Source organism: Paramisgurnus dabryanus, chromosome 5, assembly GCF_030506205.2.
Source record: "Paramisgurnus dabryanus chromosome 5, PD_genome_1.1, whole genome shotgun sequence".
NCBI lineage: Eukaryota > Metazoa > Chordata > Actinopteri > Cypriniformes > Cobitidae > Paramisgurnus > Paramisgurnus dabryanus.
The window spans coordinates 27,199,183-27,212,431 of NC_133341.1; the positions used below are offsets into that span (position 1 = coordinate 27,199,183).

The 13,249-nt window shown below is 37.4% G+C and overlaps 2 protein-coding genes across 5 annotated transcripts; one reads left to right on the plus strand and one right to left on the minus strand.

The window, feature by feature from the left end:
* Positions 1–235: 235 nt before the first annotated feature.
* mvk (mevalonate kinase) lies at positions 236–9,551 on the minus strand. Of its 3 annotated transcripts, none has more exons than XM_065250761.2 (11): positions 9,473–9,551; positions 9,194–9,243; positions 8,537–8,684; positions 8,146–8,293; positions 7,880–8,035; positions 5,764–5,867; positions 5,614–5,659; positions 5,232–5,322; positions 4,471–4,590; positions 3,955–4,108; positions 236–928 (listed from the first exon to the last, which is right to left on the minus strand). In XM_065250761.2, the coding sequence occupies exons 4-11, from the start codon at positions 8,196–8,198 to the stop codon at positions 777–779; spliced, it is 876 nt and encodes a 291-aa protein (XP_065106833.2). In that variant the 5' UTR covers positions 8,199–8,293; positions 8,537–8,684; positions 9,194–9,243; positions 9,473–9,551; the 3' UTR covers positions 236–776. The 3 variants fall into 3 exon arrangements, with proteins under 3 accessions (XP_065106833.2, XP_065106832.2, XP_065106831.2); XM_065250760.2 differs by having other exon boundaries at positions 9,402–9,533; XM_065250759.2 differs by having other exon boundaries at positions 9,194–9,550.
* A 165-nt stretch (positions 9,552–9,716) lies between these two features.
* Positions 9,717–13,240, plus strand: mmab (metabolism of cobalamin associated B). Of its 2 annotated transcripts, XR_012336717.1 has the most exons (10): positions 9,717–9,880; positions 9,989–10,053; positions 10,194–10,287; positions 10,747–10,804; positions 10,875–10,947; positions 11,022–11,119; positions 11,248–11,312; positions 11,405–11,464; positions 11,566–12,877; positions 12,918–13,240. XR_012336717.1 is itself a non-coding variant. In XM_065250762.2 (9 exons), the coding sequence occupies exons 1-9, from the start codon at positions 9,771–9,773 to the stop codon at positions 11,648–11,650; spliced, it is 708 nt and encodes a 235-aa protein (XP_065106834.2). In that variant the 5' UTR covers positions 9,717–9,770; the 3' UTR covers positions 11,651–13,239. The 2 variants fall into 2 exon arrangements, 1 of the variants encoding a protein (XP_065106834.2); XM_065250762.2 differs by having other exon boundaries at positions 11,566–13,239.
* Positions 13,241–13,249: the final 9 nt, after the last annotated feature.

The following is a 13,249-nucleotide window of genomic DNA, read 5'->3' on the forward strand; positions in this document are numbered from 1 at the left end:
ATGGATTTAGTGACAATAATACAATAGTGCTCTTCTGCCAAAATACTGCCAACTGTAGTTGTTCTGGTCAGAAACTACTACTTGTCATTGCGCTTGACAAATGAGATGCTCGTATTACATTTACTAACAATACACACATAGACAATTAAAAAAAATTCAGTTTGTACAACATGGCTTTTGTACAAGAGGAAAATGTATTCAATATTATTTTATAGACTAATTTGTTTTTTGTACATATATATATATATATTGTGTGGAAGCTTGATAGCATTTGTTTCATCTGCTACACTCTGCTGCCCTCTACTGGCAATAAAGAACTTCATTGAATTTGATATGCGAAAATAACATTCAGTCGTGGACAAAGTACACAAATGTGACCATGCCTGTGAAAACCCAGATAAAGTAATTTTTTCTGTTCTTGCTTATTGGTGGGTGGTTATTTATTTCCTTACTTCAAAATAATAAGTAAAACCATGTTTTCCCCAAAATGTAGTGGAGGCAAAGGTTTACAAAGATCAAAAATACTCCTAAAGATTTCTAATGCCATAGAACGCATTAAAAAATTAAATAACCAATATGTATATTTCAGTGATGATATCTGTCTAATTTGAACTCATTTCCATCCGAGAAGAAAGAAACTATTACGGTGCAATCTGAATTGACGTTGTGTCAAACCAGGAATACCAAATGAGCTTCCTAAAATCTCATCTGATCCAGAGTAACAGCAGTAATGGGCACCTGTGCTCATGTTCATGGGGATGTATTTTCTTTGAGTCTCAGTAGCTGTTAAGTACCCTTAGTATGTCCTGTTTGAGCGAATCAGATGAATGCTGCTGTACGCCTGGAGCTCCGATACTGGTCTCCCAGCAGTCAAAGCCGCAGGCTTGCAGCTCCTCAGCGGTGCTCTGGATCACTGAAGCATCTGTTTCTGTAAAATGAAAGTTAAAATATATTTAGCTTTTGGTATAAAAAGGGATAACGTACAATCAAACAAAAGCTCTGTGAGTTAACAGTTAAAGTAAGAGTGGAATTGAATCTGTCTGTAAGTGTATCACCCACATGACCACCAACAGCTCAACGTGCTGAAAGCAGAAAAAGGGTCCCATTTGTTGGACCACTGACCACATGCAGGAGGTAGTCTGAAAGTCTGCCAAACCCTCTAAGAATCATTATGAGAATCACCAGGTGGTTAATAACACCTCTCTTGAGGTTTAAGAGAATGAAAATGGGTGTAATTCTACTCTAAAAAAGATCCCCTGATGTGTCAAGTGTAAAAGCTATTTAATGCCCAGTTATGAAAGACTAGAAAGATAAGCAAGCCCAATCCTGTTTGTGTTTCACAGACAGAGGAAACTTCTGAAATCTTAATGCAGCTTTAACAATGCGTGCCTTAAAAATGACAATATTTAAGCTTTGAGTTCCTTCTGCTTTGCGTCTTCTCATTATCCGAGGCTGTAACTGAGATTCAGTTCTAAGATCCAGATTAATATTCAATGCGTTATTGGCTTGGGGCATAAACAAAGAGTCTGGCCCAGTCTGACAGTCGCGGTGTCACATTGTTAGCTTTCGTCAGACAAGAGTGACAGGTCAGATTCACCTCACGAAAACTTGTGGTGCCGAACAGTATGACGCTCTGCAGGTGCAACCCGAAATGTTTTAAACAATGTGTAGAAATCAGACTGATTAGCGACAGGTTGCACACTTAAGACGTATGCTCTAGGGGTCCATGTGAATACAAAAATAGCAAAGATTGGTAAAATTACAAAAAATCATGTTAATGTTAATGGTGCTTGCTTAGGATTTTCAATCCTTCTTATCCTATGCATTGAACTTTGTGGATATATGCAAATTTTAATCATGCATAATGTATGTACCACATACAAAATAACAAGCTTGTTAAGGAGAGATGCTATTACCTGTACTTAACCTTTTTTACAGGCGGGCAATAAAATAGTGGTAGTCCCTTAGTAAGGCTGTGTATCAGCAAGAATCTCGCAATATGGTGCGTTACGTGCGTATACGTGGGTTGATATGCGGAATATTGCGCTACATTGCGCTGATATAAAGCGGGGTGATATTTGGGGATATTTACTCTTTTAGGAATATAATAGGATATAATTTTAGGAAAGCTGTCATTGAGAAAACACCACCATATTCCAAAAATTTGTGGGGTGACCCTATGTTAGTTCTTTTTGTCACTGTTTAAAGGGGAATAATTTGAAAATAGGCTCATTTTCCAGCTCCTCTAGAGTTAAACACTTGATTCTTATGGTTTTAGAATCCATTCAGCTCCTCTAGAGTTAAACACTTGATTCTTATGGTTTTAGAATCCATTCAGCTGATCTCCGGATCGCAATGATATTATGCAGCGCCCGAAAATAGTCCATGGTACGGCAGCAAAGGTCTGATTATTACGCGGGAATGAAAGTATAGTTCCTAGCCATATCAGACTAGAAAAATCACTACTTTTAATTTTCTTTCGATCTTAGTACACCATGTAACTACAGACGAGTCAAGTTTTAAATAGGAAAAAAATATTAAAACTCTTTGGTTATTTTTTTAGTGTGATGCTAATGGTCTAATCAGATTCAATGGATTATGCTAAGTTACGCTAAAAGTGGTACCACTAGACCTGGAGATCGGCTGAATGGATTCCAAAATGGTAAAAATCTAATGTTTAACTCTAGGGGAGAAAAATAAGACTATTTTCAGAAAATTGGAGTGTCCCTTTAAGTTCAGAGATAAGAAGAATGCTATCTAGTGGTAGGAATGTAAACTCTTTTCTTGTCCAACAAAATACCATGATATTTACACGTACCAACATTTTCTAATGCTACATTCAGACCAGCCACGGTAGAGGCGTCAAGCGCAAGTGATTTCAATGTAAGTCAATGTGAAGACGCGTTGACGCGCGTCTTGAGGTTTTGCGGCGCAAATGAGGTGATTCCGCCTCATTCGCCCATTCTAGTTCACGCGAATGGCACGAATTGAGCGTTACCGCAGCATACGCGCGAGTTGAAAAATGTGAACTTTGGCGGAAAAATGCCCCGCGTTAAACAATCAGGAGCTTGCTCTAGTAGTGACGTGATTACAGAAAGTTAGCGGAGTCGCAGAAGACTAGAATTTCACGTGCAGCTTTCATGCTCAAAATGTTCAAGCGGCAAACTAGACGCGGTAGAGGGTAAGGGGTAGGGGGTGTAACCATGGGTTCACACCAGCCGCGTTTGAGCTAGACGCGCGAATGAGGCGGAATCGCGTCTACCGCGCTGCGCTACACGCCTCATTCGTGCCGCGAGACCTCCAGACGCGCGTCAACAAATCTTAACATTGACTTAACATTGAAATCACTCACGCTTGGCAGCTCTACCGTAGCTGGTCTTAACGCAGCATTAGACTGACATTGAAGGACTGTCAAAGAATCAAATTATTACAGAAGGCTTGGTTAGGGGCTTATTTTACTTGGGTCAGTAAACCTTTGACACTACACAGCGATACACCAAAACCAATGAAAAAACCTTTGCAAGTGCATAGCATCAAATATTGACATAATCATAGACCTGGGCAAAAAAACAACAACATCGCAAATCTCGTGCGTTTCTTATCAGTAAAGCCGGTTCGGTGATTAGTAGCAAATCATCATAACCTGCTTTCAGACGGAGCGGCATTTAGTACACAGAGTCGTATTTCACTGAGAAGCTAGGCAAAATCACATACAATTGTCAGAGGCGATTTCCCACGATTATGAATGCGGTTTTGCGATCTTCTCTGTGAAATTCAGCTCTGTGTAGTAAATGCCGCTCCATCTGAAAGCAAGTGATGGCGATTTAGAATCAAAGCGTTTTTTTCCCAGCTCTACATATTCATTAATTTGTGTTGGTTTGCACAGAAAATGATCTCACTCTTCAATTTTTTTTAAATCATTACATGCGTAATGATCAGTATATGTGAAGGTACCTGGTCGTAGCAGAGTGATTCCACAGCCTCCACCTCCTGCCCCTGTCAGTTTACTGTGCAGACCCCTGGCCAAAGTGATCCTACACAGTGTGTCCAGAGATGAGTGACCCACGCCCATTACGTTAAGATGATGCTGGTTTATATCAATCAGCTCCTGATGACCAACACACAAGAATGGGACTAAAAACACTTATTTATCCACTTATCATCTTATGAGCCAGTGAGCCAAATTCAAACTTAGATTTCCCCTATGAGTACCACAGGTCCACGGCTAGGACAACAAAACGGCATGTAAAATGTTATAAAATATATAGCTTACTTACACGTCTACAGCAGTTTTCATTTTTAGTTAAAACATTACTTGAAGAAATGCAAATTGCTATCGGATTTTATAGGAACAGGTCTCCTTCAGTATAGCATTGTATAAACAGCGCCAAAGGTCATGGTTTCGATCCCAGGGAACACACATACTAATAAAAAAAGTAAATGTAAAATGTAATTTAAATGTGATTGTACCTCTAGTATGTCGTAGTGCTCACTTGAAGGTCCATGTGTAGACATCTCTGTTAAAATCTGTTCACAGGTGCGGGACACAGCATCCACAGACTCCAACACCGGCTTCATAACAGAAGGAAACTGTGCAAAGACATAATGACTTTAAAGTGCAAATAACAGTTTGCAGAGAAAACATAATTATTCATAATTACTCACCAAGAAAAATGATTGGCTTATAAAGCATGCCACATTAAAAGATAATTATTGTACTTATTTTAAAGTCAAACAGGATGTACCCATGCAACTGTGACTAAAATACCTGCTTCAGGCTCTAAAGAGGCCACATGGCAATAGAAAACAGTATTGTTTATTGCTAATTTAAAATGAAAGAGTTTGGTAAGCTGCCAAAATGACTTGAAATGTTATGAATATGATGTCACAACCATGAACAGGTTAAAAAAAGCTGATGGCAAAAAAGCTTTCATGTCCAAGAAACATTACAAATGGACAGAGTGCAGTACGGTCCTTTGAAGCCTGTCCTGACTCTTTGCTTTTTTTCCCTTATCATCACAGAATTCCCCTTTACCAATCAGGATACGCCAGCAGCGGGTTGTCAGGGTAACGGGGCACCGGAACGTCACCAGAGTGTTTCATTCGGAGCTCTTATAAAAGGCACTCAGCACCGGGCCCCTAGAGTGTTCCTCCCTCACACACACACCAGCCATTATGCTAATTGAAGGGAACCGGAATAAAAAAAAATGAAGGGGGGAAGCCATTACTACCTTGTTAATTTTGTCCTTAACTCCAGAAACAAGCACTTTGGTACTGCGTGGTACTTTGGTGTTAGTCAGAAGGATTCTCAGAACAGGGACCCTGGGAAGCAAGCAAATCCAACAATCAGAGCACAAAAACACTTAACAAAATTCTGGGGTTTTCAATTTTTTTTTAAATAAACCCAGGATACACACATTAAATAATAAACAAATAAAACTTACATTTTAATCTTTGATATGATCTTACTCAGTCAATTTTAAAAATATATTTTTTCACAGTGTTCTTTACATATCCAAGATGATTTTATGTAGAAAACATGACGCATATAGAATTATTTTATAGGATGATTATAGATGGATATGGATTTATTTACATTTTGGGGTTGTTTACCTGTTTAGTGGCGTTATATTACCCTCGTGGTACCTCAAAAAGCAACCTGTTATGGAAACGAGGAAGTCATATAAAACAATAATTGCACCCAAATCAAATAAAGTCCAGTAATGACTGCATTTGACAGGAGTCAGAGGGTAAGAGTCTCACCCCATGTGCCAACAGCATTATCAACACCTGAAGGGTTACCATGGATAATCTTCTCGCCCATAAACGCCCACCTGTTAATCAGCTCCATCTCTTCTGTACTCCACCTAAAACACAGACACAAGAAAAAAAATATTTACCTCAATACAGGTCACAAGAGGATAAAATACAGGCAGATTAAAACCAAGGACCTAACTCAAATGTTTTATTACTTAAAGGGACACTCCACTTTTTTTGAAAATATGCCCTTTTTCAAGCTCCCATAGAGTTGAACATTTGATTTTTACCATTTTGGAATCCATTCAGCTGATCTCTGGGTCTGGCTGGACCACTTTTAACATTACGGGACCTATTTTAGCGAGCTAAGCGCATTGTCTAAAGAGCACAAGTCAGAATCCACTTTTGCTAATTTAACGACGTGAAAAATGGTTTGTGCGCCGAGCGCATGGTCGAAAAGGGTTGGCTCTTTTTTTTAATGAGTAATGGGAGTATTTTGGGGGTAACGTGCAATAAACCAATGAGAGTCTCAGCTCTCATCCCCTTTAAAAGCCAGTTGCGCTGGGGCTATGTCTAATCCCTATTTAGATGACGGACTTTGTAGACTGAAAAACTAAGCGGAGGAAGAAGATCCCCAGTTTAAGATTAATGTTAAATAATTTTGTTGTTTTTCACTTGTATTGAAATTGTTATTTTTTTATTAAAACCTTTAAAACCCGTTTTCTTTTAGTCATGGAAGTAAAAAAGCAGGCGTTTAACTGCTGTAAATATATGGCTATCCAATATCATCAAAAAATTATTTACAAGTATGTAAGAAAAGCTTTGTACTGTAAAAATACTTTATTTGTAACAAACAGGAGATAAAGAATTTACAAACGGCTTTAAGCACGTTTCAGCACTTTTTAAACCATTACTTAAAAATGTTTCTCATCTCACCATATCCACAGGTACAGAGTCATCATGTACAATAAATCCGTGAGGTAGCATTTAAAAAAAAAAAAAACATATGCATTTGTTTAAAGCAAAGTTTATTTACTTACCAGGCTGCAGGTCAAGCAGCTCTTTACGCCTTCTAACGTCTCATAATCGGTCCTCATTTATGTCCAAGAGATTCAATAATAATTGTTTACATTCAATCCTTTAATCTTTCATATTTAAAAGCATTTTTGTGCTGCTGCGCATTCATGTACGTGATAAGCAAACCCGCATTGTCGTCCCGTTTATAGGCACATATTACTAATGCCATCTTTAAATAACAAAAAACATATAGGCCAGGTTTTTAGACCAGGTTTTTGTTGTCAATGGCGTAGTCTATTTTAGTTGCCTCAAAATATCAACGCGCCAACAATGCGCCTGAACACACCTCGTTTTCAGACCAGAACGCCCATGGGCACAAAAGGGGGCGCAAATGCATTTGCTATTTAAACAATGTGGCGCTAAACGTGAAAATGATACTTGCGCAGGGGGGAAACTAGCAAAAGACACTTGCGTCGCGCATTGCGCTGCATTGCGCCCGGTGTAAGGTATAGCCCTACAAGTTCCCAAAAATAGTCCCCTGCTATTGAAAGTTACCAAGGGAACTATTAGGCAGTGCGCAATATCATTGCGCTTTCTGCAGCCATGTTACGGCAGCAAAGTCCTCGATTATTACGCCAGAATAGAAGAGTCAAGTTTTAAATAGGAAAAATATTGAAACTTTTTGGTTATTTTGTACGAGATGCTAATGGACTAATCAGATTCAATGGATTGTGCTAAGCTGTGCTAAAAGTGGTAGCCCCAGACCCATTGATCAGCGGAATGGATTCCAAAACAGTAAAAATCTAATGTTTAACTTTTACAATTAGCATATTCCCCCCACCCAAAATCATCAGGATATTAAGTAAAGATCATGTCCCATTAAGATATTTTGTAAATTTTCTCTCTCTCTCTCCCTCTCTCTCTCTCTCTCAAACCATACATCAATAGAAATCTTATTTATTCAGCTTTAAGATGATGTATAAATCTTTAAAAAAATGTCATTGAACCATATGAGTAGTTTTGTGATCCAGGGTCACATATTTAAATAGAAAAAATACATCTTTAATAAATACACACTAATTACTTTCAATTTCAGCTTTGTTACCTAGCTGACTCCTGTTGGGTTGTGAGAGGAGAGGATATGATCCCTTTGGCAGAGAGCAGGGCAGCAGCCAGGCAAACATTATAGGCGGCACTTGAACCCAACCCAGCTCCTGTGGGCAACTCTGACCAAACAGACACTGTGATACTGGCCAGAGACCTGAATGAATGGCAAATCAAAGGCCCCATTAAAACAATATACTTATGCAACATGTGCATACTGTATATGGCGTTATAATAAATGATGCATTGAGTTTATGGTGTTCATACTCTGCCTCAGCAAAAACAGACAGGTACATATACAGGAATGCCAAAACAGCCATGCTTCTTGTGTCCGTGGAATCATCTGAAATGCCGGTGAATGCACGAAGCCTCTTCAAAAAATCTGCATCAAGTTCCTGCTTCAGGTCACCTTGTGCTGATGGAACAATGAACAAACAAACAAACATATTCTCTAACAATGCATTACTTTTGATTTAATTAGATTTTGCAGACTGCAATTACAGAGCCAATGAAATGCATTAACATTTATAAACCATTATTACCTCATGTCACTACAAACTCATATAACTTGAAAAAAGAAAAAAAAGAGTGGACTATTACTTTTAGAACTTAGAACATTTTATCAAAAACATCACATCGTATCATAAACTGTTCTTACCTTCACATCCAGTCAGAAGAGGCTGTAATGAAGTTATTTTCCAGGACAGAAAGGTGTCAATATTGGGAAGATTGATGCAGACTTTAGCAGCTGATGTTGACTGCAGGCGCAGGTATGTGCGCAGGTTTAAACTTACAGCCAGAGCAACCTGTAAAAGTGCAAAACTGGGTGTGTTTAATTGTAATATATATATATATATATATATATATATATATATATATATATATATATATATATATATATATATATATATATATATATATATATATATATGAACACGCTTTTTTACTAAACAGTGAATTGTGATTGCAATGAATTATATGAATTATATCACCCACTGACTGACAGACTTTTATTTTTGTTGTAAATTCCTCAAATTATGCAATTTCTTATATCTTAGTTTCCTTACTGTCACGCTTTTTGCATTTCTTACATTTATGATTACTTGGAAGATGCTTTTATCCAACGCAACTTACAATTGATTAAAAAAAGTTAAACATTTCAGGGATCGAACCAATGACATTTGTTTTGCTAACACAATGCTCGACTTCTACCTGAACTGCAGGAGTTTACACTATAACATACTGTGTATGATTACGTGACAAATAAAGCTTGAAACTTGACTGACTAAATATGTACATCTTTTATATTACCTACCTTTCCGTGCACCACAGCATGCTCGCCGTGCAGAATCGCTTTACCCGGTGCTGAAACCAAGCATTCCCTCGTATGCATTATGAATTTAAAGATTTACCAAAATATTTGCACGACAAATATTTAAGATAAAAAGTCGCTAACTTAGTTCTAGTGTATATCCCAAACTTATATTTAGGTTCATTCATCCGCAACGGCAAATTCAGCTTACATTTCCTGAAAAGTTTTAAAATAATGTATCATCTTAAAAATAACACAGACGAAAAAATAGTCTTTAAACACCTCAACACTCCAAAAACTGTCCAAAACTGACTGTTGTTCCCTTCACTGAAGAGATTTCTGTTCACACGTGAAGGCTCTTCTTAGACCAATCAAGTTCAAGCTGTCACATCGCTGTCTCCCGAATATCCAATCAGAACAAATCTCTCAAAGGAACGCACTCTCAGCACACCAATCGGAATGCGCACCACCCTCGCGTCATCGGTTGCGTGATGAGCATGCCCCGGACCGGTCGACTACCGGTAGCAAAAGTGGTCAAAAAGGTCAATTTGTAAATAATAAACACAGAAACGCGTTTGGAATGGCATCGTTTGTGTCAAGATCCACGAGTCTTCACCGTGTCATTCGTTTGGCCAACGTTACATGCGTGAAAATAAATCAGATCCAGTCTGTGTTTTACGATCAAAGAAGGTAAACACTTAAAAGCGTTGAGAAATAACCCAATGTCCCGTGTAGCTTAAATGCTAATGTAGCCATGTTAGGATACCTTGTATGCTGATGTTCTCTCACCTTTGCAAGGCACGTCCACACATCAGAGGAAGACAGAAGAGCACCGAAAATATACACAAAAACTGGAGATAAAGGTTGTTTCAAATCTTACACTTGTGTGCTGTAATCCCTTCTTATACAATATGATTAGTGATATTGCTAGATTTGCAATAGAAAAAACTGAAAGTGTCTAATTTTTGTAAATTTTGCCTTTTCATTGTCTTAACCTGTTTAGGCTTTTCCAGTACTTTCACAGGTGAGAGGAGACCAAAGGAGGATCAAATATTTGATGCTTTGGGAACAACAGACGAATTATCATCTGTAATAGGGTAATTGACATTTGCATAATGTGGACTCTAAAATGCTGTGTTTAGTGTGTTTGTTGATTTTTTAATTAGGTTTCCAGCATATTTATTAATTTAGCAGATGCTACAATCTAAAACGACTTAAAAATAAGAGAGCATTTAAAGGCGTGGTGCATGATTTTTGGAAAAGGGAGTCGGGCCAAGTACCAAAACACACTTGTAGCCAATCAGCGGTAAGGGAATGTCTACTAACCGACATCGCTGCCTGGGTTGCGTATGTGTGGGGTGGGTCTATCAAAAAAAGGTCCAGATTCTAATGGGGTAGGGGCGTGTTTGTTTAGGTGAATTTCAAATGTCAACATTGGCTTTCAGAGCTCATGCACCCCACCTTTAACATTTTATCTCAAAAGCCAACAATAAGCATAGTCTACGAAGCACGTTACCTTTTCTATTAAAACTGCTAAAACTGTTTTCCCCTTTCAGGTTGGCAAGAGAATTTTGTATCGACAAAGGTCATTCATTTACAGATCAGTTGGATAAGGTTCGTCACTCTTTTATTAGCTATCTGACTTGATCTACGGCAATTTTAATTGAATCTCTTTTTTGTACAGATTCAATGTGTCCTACAGGATGTGGGATCAAACATTGCTACTCCTCTATCATCAGCCAGAGACAGTCACATCAGTAAGCAAGTTTTCAATTATTGCATTGGATAGAGAGTTGCATGAGCCTTATTATAATGGTCCCATTTTAAACAGCTAAAACAAAGTTCAGCTCCCAGCCTGTGACTGAATTGGAGAGATGGATTGATTCATTTACAGAAGAGCTGCCTCCACTCACAAACTTCATACTACCTGTATGTATAATTTAGTAAAAATTTTTGATTGTAATTTTTCCAGGTGTCAACCTTTGGCTGACATGATATGTAATACTGATTTAATATTTGGAAATAAAAAATGGGTTTACCTGCTGTTTATTTTTTAGTCAGGAGGTAAAAGCAGCGCAGCTTTACATGTGGCCAGAGCGGTTTGTCGACGGGCAGAACGCTGGTCAGTATGACACACGTTACTAATTCATTCAAAATATACACAAAAGTTTCTCAGTTTCAAATGACGTTTGTAAACCTTGTTTTTGATTTCAGTGTGGCCCCTGTTGTCCGTTCTGGAGAGGCAGATCCTGAAGTTGCCAAATATCTTAACAGGTATTCGTCTATTATTTCTCACCTATTGTTCGTCACTATAGCATTTTTTTTTTATTATTCAAAGATCATTCATTTTGATTCCATTGTTTTTGGTTTCACAGATTGAGCGACTACTTGTTCACAGCGGCTAGATATGCTGCAATGAAAGAGGGAAATGTAGAAACAATCTACAAAAGACCTGGGTAGAAGAGGAACACAGCTCAATGTCTTAACTAATATTTAAATTATGGACTTAAATCCAAAAACATTTGCTCTAGCAAATTGTCACTACAATACGTTGGACATTGGACTGAAACATCTGGTTTTAAGACACATGGCACCTTTTTACTTTTTTCGTTGCATATATAAAATTAAAGGAACACAGACCCTTTTGTCTGATTGCATGTTTTAAATGTGTTCTGACAACTTCTGCTATTTGGTTGGCAGACAGAGACAGATAGAGTAACAAGTCTTCATCCATCCATTACCCAAACCTGCTTGTCCTACTGGCATCTCAAGCTATACCATATCAACATGGAAAGTTTAATAATTAGTATGTCAGTATAAATTAAATAAGATTTGTGGTTTTGAGTATTTATTGTATTTTTTTATAGTACCATCTGTACATATTGATTTTATGGTAAAAAATACTGTGTATCAAAAAAGAAACTGTAAATCTGTTATGTGCCATAGATCTTCTGGACAGGAAAGGATGGTTTCTTTGGCATCTGCAATATCAATTATTTTTTTTTGCTTTTCACATCTGTTCATTATTCCAAAACAGCTTTGCATGCAATTTTAACACGAAAACACTTACAAGAAACTTACAAGCCAAAGATCATGGACGGCTTCGCGATTGTAATCTGGCTTAATGTAAAAAATTTGAACTTAACAGAAACAATACATCATTAGAAAGGTCTTAAGACTCAAATAAAAATCTTATAGTGACAGTAATGTCTTAATTTGTGTCACAAGATCTGAAAATGAAAACCGGAGTCCATACATGTCAAATTAAATATGACCCTCAGTCGCAGTCATTGTGAAAAATCTCATGCATGGTTGTCATGAAAGCACTTCACAAAACAACATCCCTTAAGAACTTTTGGTTCAAAGGCGTGCATATTTGGAGAAATATTGATTGCTTTTTAAATATGTTTACTTGACATTTCTATAGAGAGAAGAAATATTTAATACATTTTTATTCCAAACGCTGCTATATGAGCCACCGAGGTTGCATTTACTAGTCTGTTTCGTTGCAATCATAATGAGGGCGCCCTCATGCAGAGACTGTCCAAAATTCGTGGTACCCCCAGCCTTAAGGGCATAGTAACCCTGCTGCTAAAAACATGCAAATAAATGCATTATTTTTTCTTACTAAATGGGGGGCAGTGAGTCTGACATCGTCTTCAGATTTGAAACAGAACATGGTCAAAGGTGTGGCTTTGGCTGCAGTGCATTTCCAGATTGATTTAAGGCCAATTTTAATTATATTATCATTAATATTTTAATGTATTTTGTAAAGTTATTTTAAAGATATTCTTATGTCCAGATGTTATTTGAATTGTATTAACTAATGACTTGAATTATAACTGTTGATAATGATGTCTAATGACAATGATATAATGCTAATAAGCAAATATTTAGAAAAAATGATTAAGATTTCAATAAAAATATAACCCTAACCCTATTATTTCTATGGCTATTTATATAAACATTTTCACTTACAATTTTCATATTTGTGATATAGTCACATCCACAACTTTAACCAGAACACCTTATAGGTCCAATATGACCCTAGAATCATTT